This window comes from Oryzias latipes, chromosome 3 (genome assembly GCF_053564925.1).
Source record: "Oryzias latipes strain Hd-rR chromosome 3, Olatipes_Hd-rR_3.1".
Lineage (NCBI taxonomy): Eukaryota > Metazoa > Chordata > Actinopteri > Beloniformes > Adrianichthyidae > Oryzias > Oryzias latipes.
Window position 1 is genome coordinate 14,101,240 of NC_136239.1, and position 18,730 is coordinate 14,119,969.

An 18,730-nucleotide genomic window follows, 5' to 3' on the forward strand; every position below is an offset into this window, starting at 1 on the left:
TTCCGGGTCCCGGACCAGGGTCCACTTGGGGGTATTGAGACTGAAAATTTTCCGGATTATCGGGGGAAACAAACTCTTGTTAACTTTAAGCGGACTAAATGTGTCCAGTCTGGATACACCCTAAGCCTTTAGCTCCATTAGTTCATTCTTAATGGGGTCAAAATATTAAAAGGGCCACATCTTCTTTTTAATTTTCATGTCTTTTAGAATACCTGGACATAAAACAGGCCAAAGTGATCCCACGTTTCACCTATTTACCTCTTTATTCCTATGAGTTAAACCAGAAATGGTGACACTAAAAAGTAAAATATTTGGGGATCAGCAAATTCAACCAGATGATCAGACCCCTGTTTTTCTGCTGAATATAAAGTGATCATTTAAAAAATGTCCTCACAGTACAGCTGTTATGCGTCTACATGATAAAAAGGACAGTTTAAAAATTTCTTTTGTAGAGTTGAATCAATTTACATCCAAAAATGACTTGTTCTATTATTCAGTTGGTGAAATGCGCTTTTAGTTTCCAAAAAGGCTGCATTCTTGAAGTCAAGGTTTTGTCACCTCGTCCTTAGCAAAAGCTGTAAATCAAGTTTATGTGTATTTTTTTTTCCATTTTTTTCTCCGTAGAAGCTTAATGCTCATTTATAATTGAACTAATTTTCTAACAGTTTTAATAAAACATATCAACACAACTATTTTCCTGACTCCGAAACAGCCCTTCTGCTGATCAAAGAGAGCCTAGTGTGAATTCTGTGAGTAAATCTATTGAATTATGTCAAACAAATTTAAATTCTACAGTTTCAAGAAAATGTGTAGCAGTTTTAAATTTTTGTACGATGGAGAAGAATAATTTATAAAAACAGAAAATAAAAGGATACTCTAAAGTTTTGTTTTTTGTTAAAAAACTTTGAATTGTGTACTGTGACAGTCATTCATGTGGGAAACAACAACTACTATTTAAAATATATATATATATATATATATATATATATATATATATACTGTATATATACTTTTGATGGCATGATTTTTTTATTTGAAGTGGTACATTCCGATGCAAGATGTGACATGTGCGATGCAAGGATAAACGGCAGCAGAAATGAATAAATCAACACATAAGCTTAATATGACTTATTATTAATAAGAAGCAAACCTGAACCAGTGGCTCGACCGGAATGTTTTTCTACCATCTTGTAATATCAAACCTCTTGCAATAAAAAATAGACACATAGTCCTGCATACCTGACTTTATTTGCTTTTTCCTTCTAGAGTCCTGCAGTATAAACTGATCGTTTGATTAGAGTTTATAACGATAAAGCCTGCAGTCTGAAACTCCCATAATATCCACTCAGATGGGTCTGCTGGACTCTGCAGGTCCCTTAAAGCCACATGAACTCTGCGTGCCCCATGCTGTGTCATGTCTGCAAAGCTGCTCTCTGCACAACTGTGAAGCCCTTAAATAAGACGGGCCTGATGTCTGCCGGGAAAAATGGTAAAGGTGCGCTTATTTTATGCCCAGAAACACAATTTATGTATGGGAGGGAAAAAAGAAAACACACACAAAAAAGAGTTGTGCTGCATAAGCATTGACACGGATCTGCTCGCTGTCGACAGACATACAGAGTCCCACTCCCCGTCCTGCATTGGCAGGCGGCCTGTGCTGCTCGTCCCAATCTCCCAGCAGAACGTGCCAACAGAACCGCCCCATTACTTTCTGCTGTCATCATTTATCATTTTAGTAGAGATGAAGGAACTGGAGTTCCTGAACAGACGTCTATCCATGTGGGCCTGCGGCGTGACTAGAAGATACGTTAGATGTCTGACATAAACCAAAACACACAAGCTAGGATGCTCTTTTCTACATAAACCTGATTTTATAATTAATAATTAATTTCTACTTTATTTATCCCACAATGGGGAAATTCTTTCTCCACGTTTGGCCCATCCCCTGGGGGGGGCGGTGGGCTGCAGGCTGGCTGCGCTCGGGGGGCGACAGCTGGCTGGGGAGAGCGGGGATCGATCCACCAACCCTTCGGTTGTTGGACGACCTGCTCTACCGCCTGAGCCCGTTATGAAACTGCCGCCCGTTATTACCAGCAAAGTCCCATCTTCTCCTAAATCTACCAATGTGACGTTCTGTACATCAAGTTGGCAGCACATAACTGTTCTACAGGAAGTCAAAATGATTCTATTCTGGAAGTTAGTGGTTTGATTCTTTGCTTTGAGAGGCTACTAGTTGCTTATATCATAACTTTATGGTGTTTTTAAAGACATATGTTTCGGTAATGAGAGCTGACTTGTGGTGTAGTGGTAAGCACCCTTGCCTCATAGTGAGAAGGGCTTGGTTCAAATCCTGCCTGGGACCTTTCTTTGCGGATTTTTTTTCCTGTGGACACGTGGATTTTTTCGCCTCACTCCGACTTTCTCCCACAGACTAGAAAAATGCTTCATAGGTTGATTGGTGACACTAAGTTATTGCTCGTAGGTATGATTGTGTAGCCAGCGTACCCGACCTTCACCGAACAGTAGCTGGGTTGGCTCCAGCAGCCGCATGACCCCAAAAGGGATTCAAAAGGTTCTGAAGATGGAGGGATGTTTTCTGTAATGACTCAAATACAAACCCTTTGTGTTCCAGAGTACCATTTTCCAACTTCTCCCACTAACCCAACCCCCACTCCCTGAAATGACCTTGTTTCCGAGAGGCAGGGGTACTTTTCCCCAAAAACTTCTGAACTGGCGATGAAATCTCACACTAGGATAAGCTGAGCAGGAAGGCAGCGAGGCCGCTTATTTTAACCTTGACTGGAAATGTCTATGCTGTGCTATTTTGATGAAGTGCTCCCCCGACTGTATGATTTTCATCAATGCAAAATGTAATGCTCCTCAACCTTAATAAATCATGATATGGCCTCCTTATCTGCACATTGCTCATGCAAATTCTGACATAAAAGCAAGCAGTCAACTAAACTTAACAGTCTGATGGCAAAACCCGAATCAGTGGCTACAATGACCAGGTGACCTGCTTTATTATAATTCAAACTCAACTTTATTTATATAGGACTTTTCCTCCATCAGAACACCTCTAAGTGCTTTACATAAATAAATAAATCTAAAATAATTAAAAATTAAATGAGACAAAAATTAAAAAAATTGTAGTAAAAATAGCAAACATAATAAACCCCCAAAACATATCCCACAAAAACAAATGGTCCACAAAAATCACATCAAAAGAGGAAATGTAAAAACTACTTTGATACGGTCAAGTTTGCTGAAGTTTTTCAGCAAAATTGGCATTTGTAATTGGGAGGCGGCAGTCGCATTTTTACATGGCGCCCACCGAGGTTTTAAGAAAAAGTTCAAAATAAACGGCGACCAGACAATTTTTTGACATCGGGCAGTGGACATTCTGGCACATTTGGAGGTCGTGCAGGGGCAGTCCAGTGACAGGCGGGTGGCAGGAAGGCAGCAGATTGACTGATAGGAGTGTCCATGATCCATGATCATCTCATTTTAGACTGCCACCCTCCAGCCACCCTACATGCCCCGTGCTGCCGTCCCACTGCCACCGTCCGATTGTTAGAGGGCTGTTGAGATGGACAGAGGGCCTGGCAATGACTGAACCACAGCTGTGGGTCTGAAGGCGGAGACAGCATGGCATTGATGCTGCACAAAACTCATCACGGCGTTGATAGCACCACAGCAACTCTGAGACCTGTGTGTTGACAAATTGTGGCTGATGCTGAGATGAATACGAAGAGGACAGAACATTGAGCTTTCTTTGGAGGCATGTTGTCTAAAAAATTAGAAAAGATTATAATGTGCGCTCAAAATCTGAATTGCGAATTATCAGTGGTGTAGGATGATCCCCTTTTTATATTCATCCCGGCTACCAGGCAGCTGGCAGTTGCATGACCAGTGCCACTTGATATGAACGGCTGCCATGCAGAGACATTTACACATCGTCCAATCTGAGCTGCTGCCAGCCGGCGATCTGGCTGCCACCGCCCTGTGGCCACCCAGGTGTTGCCCAGCTGTCGCCCGATTTCGTAAAGGTGTCATTCCGCCTGCCTGCCGCTGTCTGCATTCATGACCACAACAACGATCTTCAGAAAATCTAGAAAAAATCTAATCTAGAAGATTCTGCCGATGCCTCCTCACCGGTGGCAGTTGTGTATGTGACTTAAGCATAAGGTAAAAAAACGTTTTTTTAATAGTTCCTAGACCAGACTCAGTTTTTACAAACTACTTTTAGCTTCCTGTGGGGTTTTTGTAGATACAGAACACATCCTTGGCGAAAGTTAGTTACAGCCTTTCAGACTCAAAGAAATCGATTCTCTGGCTGCAGTTGCATGATCTCTACCTTTACCCTTCATCTGCACCGCAACCATCCAACGGGCCATTAAGCACAGAGGCGTGCAAAAGTACACAAGGGTCAAGCAAAAAATAAAACATCAAAATGAAACATAATGGGAATCTAAATAAAAAGCTGAGCTGTTATCCTCAGATGATTTTTTTTTACATTCACATTCGATATTAGAAACTGTTAAAACGCTGTGCTTTTAATTACCAATTCATTCTTTCCAAAGTGCATTTAAATGATATGACACAAATAGATGTGACCCCCAGAAAAGGACCAAGGCCGTTCTCGTAACCTTAACGACAAACACAAAGCCGAAAGGAGCGATGGTCACGTGGTGCTCGCCGCACACATCGCCTCCTGCCTCCGCTGACAAAAACCATCAACAACTTTCATCTATTCTCAGCCTCTTCAAGGGCCTGAAAGGTTCAGTTTTACAACACAAACTTGTGCTGCGGTGGACATTTACTGTGCATTCTGAAAAATATACATGCAAAGAGCAAGGGGGAAAAAAAAAAGGAAAATATGGTTAAATGACTCCAGCATCATGACGGTGTGGGCATTAACAATCCTGAAACAGTTAATGGGCGCTGTGCACGGAGCAATTTACAATTCCCGGTGTCACTTTATTATTTCATTTAAAATGGCAGAAAATGCTGGATGATTGTCGAAAAACCATTAGCAGAGAGGTACTTTTAAAAGGAAGTGGTCTTTGATTTCTCAAGCAGAGATTCTTCTGTTTATGCATCTTCAAATCATTTTTAATAGGATGCCAGGAACTGACCACAGATTTCCCTTTTTCCAGCCATTTAAAGACAAAAAATACAGTTTTTTAAAGATAAACTAAATTCTTGCTTTGATCTGATTTGACTCCACCCTAAAATACACACAGCTAAAGTCTAGTATTTTTTCTGTACGCTTTAGTGCTCTGAGGTAGTCTCCAAAGACAAATACGTTATTTATCTGAGTAAAGGTTCCGGAATATTAAATAGTTTGGCCAGGGGTGCAACTTATTTAAGGAAGTGACTAATATGTGATTTTTTAGAAAAATATATTATTCATATTTATTTAATAGGGACATATTGTCTTTATGATGCTTTTAAATATTCATCTTCAAATCCGTTTTATCCGCTTTGGGGTCACAGGGCTGTCGGGGTCTATCCCAGTCTGTTGCAGGGTCACAATCACATGGAAAATTTAGAGTGACCAATTAATCATGAGGCATGTTTTTGGATGGTAGGAGGAAGTTGGAGTCCTGCATGCATGCACAGGGAGAACATGCAAACACACAGAAAGGTCCCCCACTGATGTTCTGTTTCAGGTCCCCAAGCCAAGACTTGAACCAGGGGCCTTCTTGCTGTGAGGAAAGAACGCTAACTAACCGCCGCGCCACTGTGCAGCCTGCTTTTAAACACATTTACGCTGTAAATTGCATTTTGACAATGTTGTTGTTTTAATGTATTATTGTCATTCAACTAAACTAGCTCTTGGGCATGGTTGTGTAAATTAAAAATTTAAGTCAAAGACGTCTCAACTAATAAAAGCAGTTCAGTTGATTTAACAGAAGTACAATCTTCTCTTGGTCCTTCCAATTTGCAACCATCAGATGACGCTAAGCAGGAAAATGTTTGCTTTTTGCTCAGAAGAAGAAGAAGCCAAGAAGCCTTCATTAACCTTCAACCAGCAGTGGCCAGGTTAGGCTCAGGCAGCTCTAAAAGGGATGCAGCACGTTACGAAAATGGATGAATGGATGGAGGAATCTTGGTGTTCGAACACTGCAGTTTTAATTTTTAATTATTTTATAGTCTTCTTTATGTCTAGTCAAATAAACATGTGAGTTATTTCTGAATAATATTTGCTACTTAATGTGATTGAAACCTCTGGGTTAACACATTTTTTTAAAATGAGTTCAGAAAAATTATTTAAGTTATAACAAAACCCAAAGAAATCTCTCAGAATAAAACACCAAAAAACTTGATGGTAGCTCCTCCCACATGTGAAACTCTTCTAGTTCATAAGACATTTTTTGACAAGCGTTGAGTATCGAATTTGACATGCGTCAAAAGCAGCAGTGGATACGAATATGATGCATGAATTGCATTCGGTGTGAACCCAGCATCATGCAGTATCATGCCAGACTAGGCAGATTTGTTCAGAAGTGTTGCACTTATTTTTCCAAAAGTTTGACTTTTACTCCGGAGTGACTTATATATTGTTTTTTTTCTTCTTTATTATGCAACTTATACCACAGGGGCGATTCATACTCCAGAAAATTCAAAGCTTAGGATTTTTAAATCTGGTTGTTTCATATACAAATCCAATAGTAAATTCTTTTGTGTTTTAAAATTTCAGTTACTTAAGGACAGAGGTCACAAACACACATGTGAATCATCTCTTTGGAGGAATCCAAGTCCTGTTAAGGCTGTCCTCTTTTTTATTTTTATATTTTTATATATTTATTTTTGTGTTTTGTTGTTTTTTTTTACTTCCGTCAATTGCTCCTTCCCAAAATGAACAAAAAAAAAACAAATTGCTCAATTAACTTTAAAAGCCCTAAAGAAAACCGCTGTTGGGTTCTCCAGGGTTAAGCATCACACATTAAGTCATTTCATTTTCAGTTCAGTAGTTTTGGATTCTAACTAAATAAAAGCAAAGATTTACAAAACTGAAGGTTGTGCATTTTGATATAAAAGTTGTCCCTTTTGTTTGTAGCTACATTTTTTAATAAAGCTTCAGGGATTATCACACAAAAAAGAAACTATTTTCTTCTTATTTTGCAAAGCTCTTATTTTGAAAGGTTTTACACACTCATACACCAAGCACAGACTGAGACTTTTCTTCACTCCTGCCATTTTGAACAGAGCTGTTCTGTGGCACTGACAGCAAACGAGGAGCCACTTTTCATTTCCATCAGGCTGCTCCTGTCCTCCCCGAAAGCACACCGGGACAAAGACTTTCCATGCACAGACATGCAGCTCTGAATCTCTTTGAGCGTGGGCTTGTACCAGTTTTCTTACCCTCGGAAAAAGCCTGTGTATTTGCATGCCAAACATATGTGCACACTTGCACATTTGTCCAACTGCAAATAAATGTCACACACCACACCCCACTTTTCATCCCCAAGTAAACAGAATATAAGCAATCCATTTCAAATGAGCACTGGAGACAGGAAGGAGACAGTAAACTCAGAGGCGTTGAAAGGCTTGATTTACATGCTGTGTCACTTCCCTGTAGCTGTTTGACATCCATAATTCATCCTTTTATTGATTGCTGGGAAATTTCTATTAGGGGATAGAGTGATTCTCAAAAAGCCAAAGATAACTGCCCCGTCTGCTAGAGTCGGTAAGACCAACACATCTGAAATCCAAAGGGAGATTTTCTGTGTTTAGGGATACCTGGGGATGCCATTACTGATGCACAAGACGTGCTAGGAATGCATATGGACCAGGGTGCTGCTGAGCCCATTTTAAACAAACATTTGCGCCCTTGACTGCAGACCTGCTCAGACTTCCAAAAGCATCCAAAACCACCAGGAGACAGTGAGAAAAAAGCAACAAAGTTCTAAAAAAAAGATATTATAACAAAATTTCAGAATACAGAAAGACGTTGACTGACCCAAGAAAAATATTTTTTTATCTGAGACACAAGTGACAGAGGAGCCGCCAATGACTATATAAAAGGGACCAAACTGAGTGACCCCTCCCCCTCCCCCTTCTAAACAAGACGTACCAGCTGAAAGCAAAAATCCCATAGACTTCCATAGAATCAGAATACCTGTTTTTTTAACATCTTCTTGCTAATCCTATTTTTTTAATGATATTTTTTCTTTATCCCAAGTTATTTAAGCTATAAACTGACCAATCAGATGCCTCAGTAAAAGCATGTGGTGTCCGCGGCTCCCCATCTCAATGCTTGATTGACAGATTCTTCTAAGCCACTTTGGGTGGAATGGGTGTGGACTTCCAACAAGCTTACTGCTGCCTGGTGACAGTATTTGAGATAGAAACGTCGACTTAAACCAATCAGTCACTGCCGTCTGGCTCCAACATGGCATCTGTATTGCAGAAAAATGGTGACTGAATTGTCTTCATCTGCTGAAGTAAGGCATTTTCTATGGATGACTACACACTTACTCAGTGCAGTTCTCTTATACAGTCATTTGCTCCACTCCGGTCATCTTATGATCTATTGTCAAAGTGCAGTGGATGTTTATTCATGATTATACTGTTTTTAGTGAAAATCAGAAATCTGTGTTGTTTTCTAGGACATAGTTTCTGCAGAGTTCTTTAGAAATTTGCCTCTGGGTTGTTGGCTGGACTGTTGGTCCATAACAACCCTTCCCCTCCCCGTTGCTGAGAGCTCTGTGTTTACACTCTCTCCCGCTAGCTTACAGCTCCTCTCAAAATAAATGAAAATGCATACTTCGTCGGGCATTAAACCTTACTTAATACATGACTTTAACGTTGCACCATAAAACAGAAGTTCTAACTTGCTGTCATTATTTATCTTAGTTATGTTTTACACAGTTAAGTATTTGTTTTTAAAGACACAATTTCTGTATAATGGATGTGTAAATGTGAGAGTGTGTGTGTGTATATACACTCATCCTTTTCATAGATCTTTAACTCTGTGTGCTACTTTGTGATACCTAATGAAGTGTCCTGCAGATTCGTTTCTGCTAATAACCCAAGCAGGCTTCTATTTAGACAGAAATTTCGGCTCAGAGTGAAAATCAACAAAGGGAAGCGACCACACTGAAGCATCATTCTCAGTTGTGCTTGACCAATTAGAGCCTCAACAGATTCCCCTTCATGTTTCGGTTCCAATGTTTTTTAATCCACAGCTGCTCCTCTCTGTCAAATAAAAACAGAAAACAGAGTGGAGAGGGGAAAAAAAAATTCCATAGCTGCTCCTTTTTAGTTGTCACAGGCTCATTTAAATGAAAGAACAAGCCTGGAAATGCATTCACCACAGCAGACATTTCTGCTTGGGTGGCAGAAGAATCCAGGCCTTCTTTGGTAACACCAAGACTCCCTCGATTGTCGAGTATGCTCACCAATTACTGACGCTGACACCCAAGGGGAGGCCAGCATTCATGCTTGGTATTATGTTTCTAATTAATACAAGGTAGATTAATACGTACCATTTCATCCAAGTCCCCTTGGAGGTCAAAGTACTTGCAGACAATTCTATTAAAGACGTTTAACTGGAGATGTGGAGTTGTGCTTTGAACTTCCAGCTCGATGGGCTAATAACATTCTCGCTCACACTGCGCTGGAGTCTTGTGGTTAACAAAGTGATGACCTTACTATTTAAATTCACTTAAAGCAGAAATCCCATCCTGAGCTGGATGTAGATAAATGAGCCTTGTTTGGACTATTTTCTGTTAACCCCCACAAGTTCCAGTTATATTGCAATACAGAACTGGCACACAGGGGTTTGGTAAACAAAGCGCATTTCTTAATTGGTGAGAATCAAATTTTCCGGGTCCGCCGCGAGTCTCTTTGAGGAGCTGCATTGCCTGAGCTAATGAGCAGCGGAGGAGTGAGAGCACAGCCGCTGTGACAGTCTGTCTGTGCCTTTTATTTGTGAGTGTCCCCTCAGAGGGTGACCTGGCAGCCTGGGCTTCCAGATGAAGTGGTTCGTTTGGTGCCTGGAACCGTCTCCCCCGGGGTTCTTTTTGCAGCAGTTGCAGAAAAAGCACCGATGCACTGGGGAGCAGCACTAAGAAGACATCTTTTGGAAGCCAAGTGCAACGAATCAATACTAAGCACTTCATGAAGATCTCCAAAAGTTTTCAAATATCTTGGGGAGTACTGGTAGAAAGTTAATGTAAAGAAAATCTTTAGGTACTGTATTTTTCGCAGATAAAAGCCTTAACAGTGTGCCTCACAATCCAGAGCACTTTCAATATTGATTAACTCTGGTTGTGTTAGCTAATGTTGAGGCCATTTTGAGAGATACGTAGGTTTTTTATGTGTTACTGACAAGTTTGGAAGTTAGTGTAGTCAAAATAATGTCTGTTTTAGCTGTATCAGTCTGTTTTTTGTATTTGTTGCTAACATTGTTGGGAGTTACAGGTAGTGTAAATATGCTAAAGTTGCTAACAGGTAGCAGTTTTGGACTATTTTTATTTTTTTACATCTTACTAACAAGTTTGGGAGTTAGCATGGTCACAGTAATGTTTGTTTGAGCGGTATCAGTCTGTTTAATACATGCTCCAAACAAGGTTGGGAATTACAGGTATTGTGAACATGCAGCTGACGTCTAGGGAGTTACAAACATGCATTAGAATGACAGCTAATGTGGTTAATAAAATCTGACTGACGTACTTATCTCTGACTCTTTTGTCTCGCTTATTTCACCTCATAGTTCGGTGCATCTTATGACACAAGTTCAAAAATAAACCATTCATTGACAATGCACCTTATAATCCTGTGCCTTCTATAATGCAGAAAATAAGGTAGTTTGCTTCGTCTGTCTTTAATAAAACATTGAAGTGGAGCACTTTTGTTGAAATGGCTCCAATCCAAATAAAGGTCATGTGTAATTGACGAAAAAGAGGTAGTTCAAACCAGTTTAACAGAAGTGGGAACATGACCTGCTCTGACAACAGGTGGGAGCTGATGCACCATGAGCACCATGAGCATCTGTGGTTCACATATCCCTTGTGCTGAACCTTTTTTCATCAATGATTTGTGATCTTCAGAGGTGTCCATGCATGAAATCCTCTTCCCCTTTACCCACCTTTGTCATGGTAGGGATAACACGTCAATGTAAGGGTGGGGTCATCTGGACCCCACAAGATAGTACAAGGGGTATAGGCTCCACTCTGTGGTGCTAATTCATTCATTCATCTTCTTCCATTTATTCCCTTTCGGGGTCACGGGGCTGCCAGAGCCTATCCCGGCCCCTTGTGGGCGTAGGCAGGGGGCACCCTGGACAGGTCGCCAGTCTGTCGCAGGGTATCTGTGGTGCAAATTCTACTTGTAAAAACTATAAATATGAATACAAGAATTTCAAATAAATAAGAAAAATCAGCAGTCCTCTGGATTCTTTAGGAAAAGATGGGTGTCTTTGTACCTTTCTTCCAATGGCTTGTCTCCAACCATCCAGTGGATGTGAGGCACTGGGTAACCGGCAGCGGCACACGGCAGCAGCACACTAGAGCCCATCACTTTGGTCACAGGAGCAGGCTGCACCAGAAACTCCAGCTTCCTCTCGTCTCCCGTTTCTTACATCAAACAGAAAAATAATGAAAAAGGGTGAAGTCTCGTAATCAGGTTAAACAGGGAATGAGTTGACTTGACTATTTTACAGAGAATATCAGTCTCATGCTACTTTCACAACGTCCTCAGCAACGCGCTTTCAAGCAGCCACTTCCAATGAAAAGTCTAAGAAAGCACGGATACCAGGCTTCTGCGTTCAAAACTTCTGCGTTCACGCATAGCTATGCAACCTTCCACCACTATTTTCGAGTTCTATGTACAAAACGGACGGCGTGTTGCAAGTGAAACCTGGTGAAATTTTGACCAATCAGTGACTTGAATTTGGTAGTCACAAATGGATGGTTTCTACTTAAATTCATGGAAGTGCCAACCATTTATAAATTGAATATGGAGGAGAAAATAACTGTGCCCGGGCAGAATTCCATAACACCAGATCTTTTATATATTGGAATAGAGATGTGACCGAAAAAGGTTAAATACATGTCCAAGAAACCCCTGCTAAGCGTGTTTTTGAACGTGCTTCACATGCTTAATGTGAACATAGCATTACAAAAACTAAAAAAGAGACCACCTGTGAGCAGTAACTTTGTACCCTTGAACTAAAAAACAGCCGCTCTTATCATTTAAGCCTAGTTTCTACTGAGCGGTCCGGTCTGGTATTTTGAGCGTTTTTATTAAGCCGGACCGAACCGTACCATTTTGGGCCCCCATTGGTTGTAAGTCCATAGAAACTGTTTGAACCTGTTTATTGGTTAAAGGTCATTAGACAAAACAAAGCACCAAACCAGTGCCATCTTATTCCTCTTCACCACCTGCAATCTTCTCTCAAACAACATTAAATGACTTATATTTATGAAGTACCAAAAGCCAAGTAGAGAAAAGGGAGCTGCTGGATGACCTCCATTGTTGTTGTTGTTAGCTTTGCTCCTGATTTAGTCGCACTACTACAACACAAAGTTACGCAATCGATCTACACCCTGCTTGTGCCGTGACGGTCCAACTTTAAGTGGAAATGCTCACCTGAATTGCCTGGACCTTCTAAACTGTTACCAGTCTGTAACGCTCAGTGGAAATTAGACTTTAGTGTTTCATTTAGATCAGCATTTTTCAACCTTTTTTGAGCCACGGCACACTTTAACCTTGATTAAAATCCCGCGGCACACCAGCATAAAAAAAAAAGGAGAAACTCATAGTCTGTATTGATCTACAGTCCCCTCCACAATCTCACATGCATTTTTGTGATAATTGTGGCAGAAAAAGCTGGAAACTGCAGCTGTTTTTTCCAAAAGATGTAATAAAAGTTTAGTTAGAAGATTCAAAAACTGTCTGATGTGTGTTCGTTGTAGTTTCAAGACGTCAAAGGACCACTCATTGTGCGCTGAGACGCTGTCACTTTAGCCCAATGCCTCTTGGGAGATGTAGTGTAAACAGCCGCCGAACGCCAGACAGACTCGCGTCTCTGAGCTTCATTGTTTTGTTCACTTGTTCCACGGTCTGATACCGGATTCTGTGGAAAGCCACACCAGCTAAAGACGAGCTTTAGCTGGCCGTTTTGTTGGAACTAAGCAACTTTATGAGCAGAATCAGAACAAGGAAGTGAAGACTTTAACCACTTCTGATTGGTCAGACTGATGACGTGTGATTAAGCCTCCAAGAATGATTGGTGGAGACAGTTAAAGGGGCGGAACTTTTCTGAAAACAGCTGACGCTGCGGCTAAATCACAGTACCGTCATTCTTATCAAAATGTCTCTAATAGAATCAAATAAACACAAAGAAAGAAAGTATTTTACGATCTTTCATACTCCTAACTCCTCAGTGTTTTATCAGGGCCTGTTTGGATGAACACAGAGCTGATATCCTGGAGATGGAAAATGTTTTTAGATCAGTGAATGAGGGCAAATTCCCACGGCACACCTGACCATCTCCCACGGCACACTGGTTGAAAAACACTGATTTAGAACAGAACTTATATAGAAAAAGCTCAGATGAATCCTTCACTTGGCGAGTTTTGGATTTGAAAATAAAAAGTTGAGCTGATCACTTTAATGTGAATGTCTTAAAGAGTCCACCATCTTTTTTTTCTGAAACAGCTGTATTAGTTTGCTCCTAAACACCCTCAAATATTTGCTACTCTGGCACACAGACAGAGAATGAAGACTTCCCCTAAGCTCTTTTTGAACTCTGATTTATGGATTCTAATATCTCCTCTGTGCTTCTATGAGTCTGGCACTTAACAACCCAGTAAATAAAACATACAGAGGTGCTGAGAGGAGCCCCTGCCAAACTGGAATCCAGCTTCTTGTTGTGCCGCAACTGAGTTACTGCTGCGTTGCTGATAACTCCATTGGGAATTAGGTCACTCCCTGAAGCCCTAAACCATTTTTCATCCTTATCACAAAGGTCTCTCCATGCTACAGGTAATAAAAAACCTAAAGAGAACATCTAAATGATGCATTGTTCCATACATTTACTTCAGTTTTCTGCACAAAAGGTTAATAGTAGAGGAAAAGCAAACATTCTGCACTAATAAATCCATTCTTTTCTTTAAAATGTGACTGCTTTCTCGATTTACCTGGCACTGTCTGGAGCTGCGCCTCCTCGCTCGCTTTGGCGGGGCCAACATTTTCCACCACACAGCGATACAGACCAGCGTCGGCCTCCGAGGCGTTGCTGATGACTAAAGCTCCGCTTGGTAGCTGGATCATCTGGGCGTTTGGCTCCAGCGGCCGCCGGTCCTTCTCCCAATGGGTGAACTGCACCAGGTCAGAGTTGATATCACACGCCATCAACTGGCTATCCCCCACATGCACAGTGGTTGCTGAGGGCTGGCTGGAGAACCTCGGCGTCCCTGGATGACAAAAAAAGACGTTAATGTAAATTGACAGATTTAAATGTCAATGGATTATGCAGGGCACCTTTTATTCTGCTGGACTTTGATCTGAAAATGCTGCAGTCTACAATTGTCAGACCACTAAGTCCAGCCCCACCCTCACAAATGGTCAAACCGATGAAACCACCAAGACGCTTGGGTGTCTCAGAATGACTCCTCTGCGATGGTGGATGTTAATCTGCAGCACCAAGAAGGAGCTGGCAGCACCAATTAAAGGCTCCGTCCACAGGCTGTTTGTGCGGCTGAACCCCGACTTTCATCTCAACACTAAATAATTATGCCCCACGTCTGAAGCTGTCGATCTGCTGCTAAGGAAGCAACTAAACAACAGCAGCTGAAAAAAAAAATGTTTCAGAAGCTCCACTGACAGTCAGCTTTTTTTTTAATTAATGCTGCTGAAAGAAGATCTGAGGTTGTTCCAAATGCGAAGGCCACTCCATCCTCCAGCGCAAGGATATTATGATGCAGAAAGTCTCTGGAGTGGCCGTCTCCTTGGTAACATTGAAATAAATGTAAAAAATAATAATGAAATGTCCAAAAAGGAGCGGCTTTAATACTATGTTAATCTATTTGTGATGTTTGTCTTTCTTAACTGGGCTTTAATGCTGGAAGGGATGCAGAGGAATGCTGAGTGATTTGGTGTGTCTCCCTGCCCCTCTTCTGCAACAGACATCTCATCAAATCCCCTGCCAAGTGTGGCTCCGGGGTAAATCACACTTTCAGATAAGACCCTAACAGCTGCAAGGCTCTCTGCTGGCCCAGGTGGATACGCACAGCTTCCCCGAGCATATCGCAGCACAACGGCTCAGCTAATATAAGCTTAGCTGATGGGAGACACTGATATTTCTGTGTCAGAGCTGCCAATCATCGGCTGCATAATCATGCGGGGGAGTGAGAGACAATCAAATTAATCTAGATTACTGTCGTCGAAGCTCTCCACTGAATCAAACCCTTGTTTATGATTAACAGGAGAGGTTCAGGTTAACCAATTCGTTTATACTAAGATTTAATTAACCAAAAAAGAGATAAAAAGTTTTAAAAGTGGAAGAATAAGAGCTGTTCCTGAGAGGCATACAGGGCTGTCATTTATACCACAATTCATGTGTGTATGTGTCAGTGAATATTTGTATTCTTATTTTAAGATGCTGTTTTATTGAGTTGACTAAAGCTTAACAATAACCATAAATAGATAACGAAAAAAGTCTGTTCTATTATGGGACAATAGTTTTCCTTTTATTTCAGTTCATGAGTTTCTCCCACTCTGATGTCACCTTTTTGTGTGTGTAGGGGGGGGGTTCCCATTCATTTTTCCCAGTATGTATTTTTTCCAGGTCCTAGCTACATGCAAATTTTGTAGGTTGTGGGGTATCAAAAACAAGCAGTAAGAAAAAAAGATTGTGAAAACAACATGGTGCTTGCAGCCCTGGACTGCTGCAGGACATCAAGAAAATGTTACCACCTAAATATAAAGTAAAGACCTCAGTCGTGTTCATGATTTACATAAATCTTGCTGGAAAATGCATGCTAGCATAAATAAAAGTTTATTTTTATTTGGTAAAAAATCTTAGAGGATAATAGAAATTTCCAATCCTCCAACCATTCAGTCTCTCTTGAAGAACCCAAGCAGTGAAGATTTACTTTTTATTATGACAAAGAAAAAGCCTTTAATTTGATCCAGTGATTTCTGCAAACTCCTTAAATCTTTATTCCTACAGAGAGATGACATTTATAAAAAACATCAACCCACGACGATGCCTTTTAAAAGGAGCACATGAGTGCACTCAGTCATCTACAGACACAATAAATGGTGCCACTTGCCCAAAATCTTCACATTGTTCCACAGAGTCGCAGTTCAGACGGAACGCGTTTGCCTCCCCAGCTTCATCACATCTCTGCAGACAGGGCGTAAAGTTTGGGTTCAGCCCAGCTCCCCCAGGCCAGATTCAACCATGTCATTCAATTTCAGTCAGTTAAAATGAACTAGATGCATATAGTGTTGTTGAAATATGTTTACACCAGGGCCAAACCTATTTGAGAGTGGGTCAAGGCATGGGACAGGAGAGGGGAAGCAGTATGTGTCGACCGACAACATTGATTCCAATTAATCACAATTCACCTTAGAAATCGACTGGGCGGGAGCTTCATTTTCCACATCCTTGGTCAGCACATCTATTGACCACAAGTGCTGCCCTGCCAGCCTGCACTCCTTTAACCAGGCTGAGATAAGTCCGGGTCAGCAGGAGTGACTTTACTCCAAATGCAAGGATGGAGTTTGTGCCAATAGAGACGACAGGCATGTCCAAAGTCCGGCCTGTGTGCCAAATGCAGCCCACACTCACACTGGCTCGCAGGTTCTCGTCATAAAATCAATAATTTGTGGCCCCCACCACTTTCTATAAACTGTGTGATTTGCTAAATTCCGTTATAAGACATTATCACCTGTAGTGAGACTGTCCTGAACACTTTCTGTCACACTTTCCAGCTTATTTCTAAAATTTCCACAATTGACAGCAAGTGCCGCCAGTACAAGTGGAAATTAGAGTTGTTGTGTTTTTGTGAAATACAAAACAATTGTGTCTGTGGTTTGTACTTTTGAATAAGATAAACATTGTTTAAAGTTTACAATGAGCATTTAAGGCTAAGTGTTCAAAAACAGAATAAAAGCATGTTCAAGAACCCCTGTTTAGCCCGTTTTTGAACGCACGTTGAATGCTTAGTGTGTGTGTAGCCTTAAATGCTCACATTGGACAAGCAGCGGAGTCTTGGTGTGAAGATATGACGTGGTACAAATCTTGTGAATCTTGCTGCAGACTTTCCTTTCACAGTTCTATTCCGATATATGAAAGACTTGGTGTTACATAATTCCAGCCGGACACAAACCCAAATTAATAATTTCTCCTTCATAACTAATTTTCAAACGGTTGGGACTTCCTTAAATTAAGGGAGACACATTCCAATAATCACTACCAAATCTGAGTCCCTTTTTGGTCAAAGTTGGACCTGGTTTAATTTGCAACGCACGCTCATAGACTTTTCATTGGTTGTGGCCGTTTGAATGCATGTTGCCGAGGGCGGTGTGATCAATAGTGAACCCAGGTTGCTTCCCTTTATTTTATTTCTGGTCTTCAAATTTACAGTATTCTTTGGGAAAACATGTTTTTAGATATATTGCAATTCTGTTTGAAGAAACAAAACGTATCCTGTTGCAATAGAATTTTCCTAAAATAGTTTATTTGCATTTACTGTTATTATTGAGGTTCAAAGAATATTGGCTGGTTGATCCTCACACATTTTCACCAAATCTGGCCCTCTTTGCAAAAATGTGTACGCCCCTGATTTACATCACCAGAAATAAGATTTTAAAAAAAATTTGTAAATACAATTTTTAGTTAAAATAAATGAAGTATTTATCTAAGATCTGATAGCAATAATATATGAAATCAGAGGTTAGTTCAGCTCGTCAACATGTACAGTGTTAAAACCCCAAATATCCCAATGAATAGGTGTCTCCCTGACTGGATGGAAATTTGGGAAAAGTGTGCTACAAAGAGCAACCAGCCAGCACTGACGCACTCAGGCATCCAGCCGAACCCGGAATCACACCTTGGGGTTCCTGCAATTCTTAATTAAAATCAGCTATTGAATAACAATGAGCAGCTTAATGGAATATGCAAGAGGGTTTAAGGGGTTTCCCTTGGGATTTTAGTTTTAGTTACTGACTCCAGAAAGACTGAATCAGAAATGCAACTGTGCTGCTCTCCGTTACACGTTTTTCCTTCATGGGGTCAGTTGGGGAAAAAAAAATCTTAATGTTTTTCTGGCTGCATTTTGACTAGTATTAAAAAAAAAATTTTTAAAAAAAAAAGGAGACTGTGCATCTATTTGAGCAAGCTTTTATTTTTTTAACCAATAAGAAGCTATAAGATGAAAGATAAAGTCTGAATAAAAAAAAGGATTGAAGTGAAGCACTTGAGATGGTTTTGCAAGTCAGATTCTATCCTTAATTTATCTTCTATTAGCATAGAAAGTACCCTAATGGCTTAATTAAAGGAGGAAAACACATCTTTAAACAAAAATGAATTTATTGATGCATTTTATGAAAATATTTGCCAAGTCTAAGTGGATTTCTTAATACACAAATGACAAACACCCACAAAAGACTAAATTGAAAATGAGGTAAATTCACTAAGAGGATGGTGTTTCCGAAACTAACAAGACATTACCCATAATTCTCTTGGGGTTTGGTCCAGTAAGTT

The 18,730-nt window shown here is 40.6% G+C and overlaps 1 protein-coding gene across 23 annotated transcripts in view; it reads right to left on the minus strand.

The window, feature by feature from the left end:
* neo1a (neogenin 1a) overlaps positions 1-18,730 on the minus strand; it is a 216,798-nt gene that overhangs the window by 86,123 nt on the left and 111,945 nt on the right. For all 23 annotated transcript variants that reach the window (XM_078944218.1, XM_078944216.1, XM_078944222.1 and 20 more), the window contains exons 3-4: positions 14,157-14,432; positions 11,438-11,588 (exon numbers count right to left, since the gene is read on the minus strand). In XM_078944218.1, coding sequence (XP_078800344.1) covers positions 11,438-11,588; positions 14,157-14,432 — 427 coding nt within the window. The remainder of the gene's footprint in view (positions 1-11,437; positions 11,589-14,156; positions 14,433-18,730) is intronic.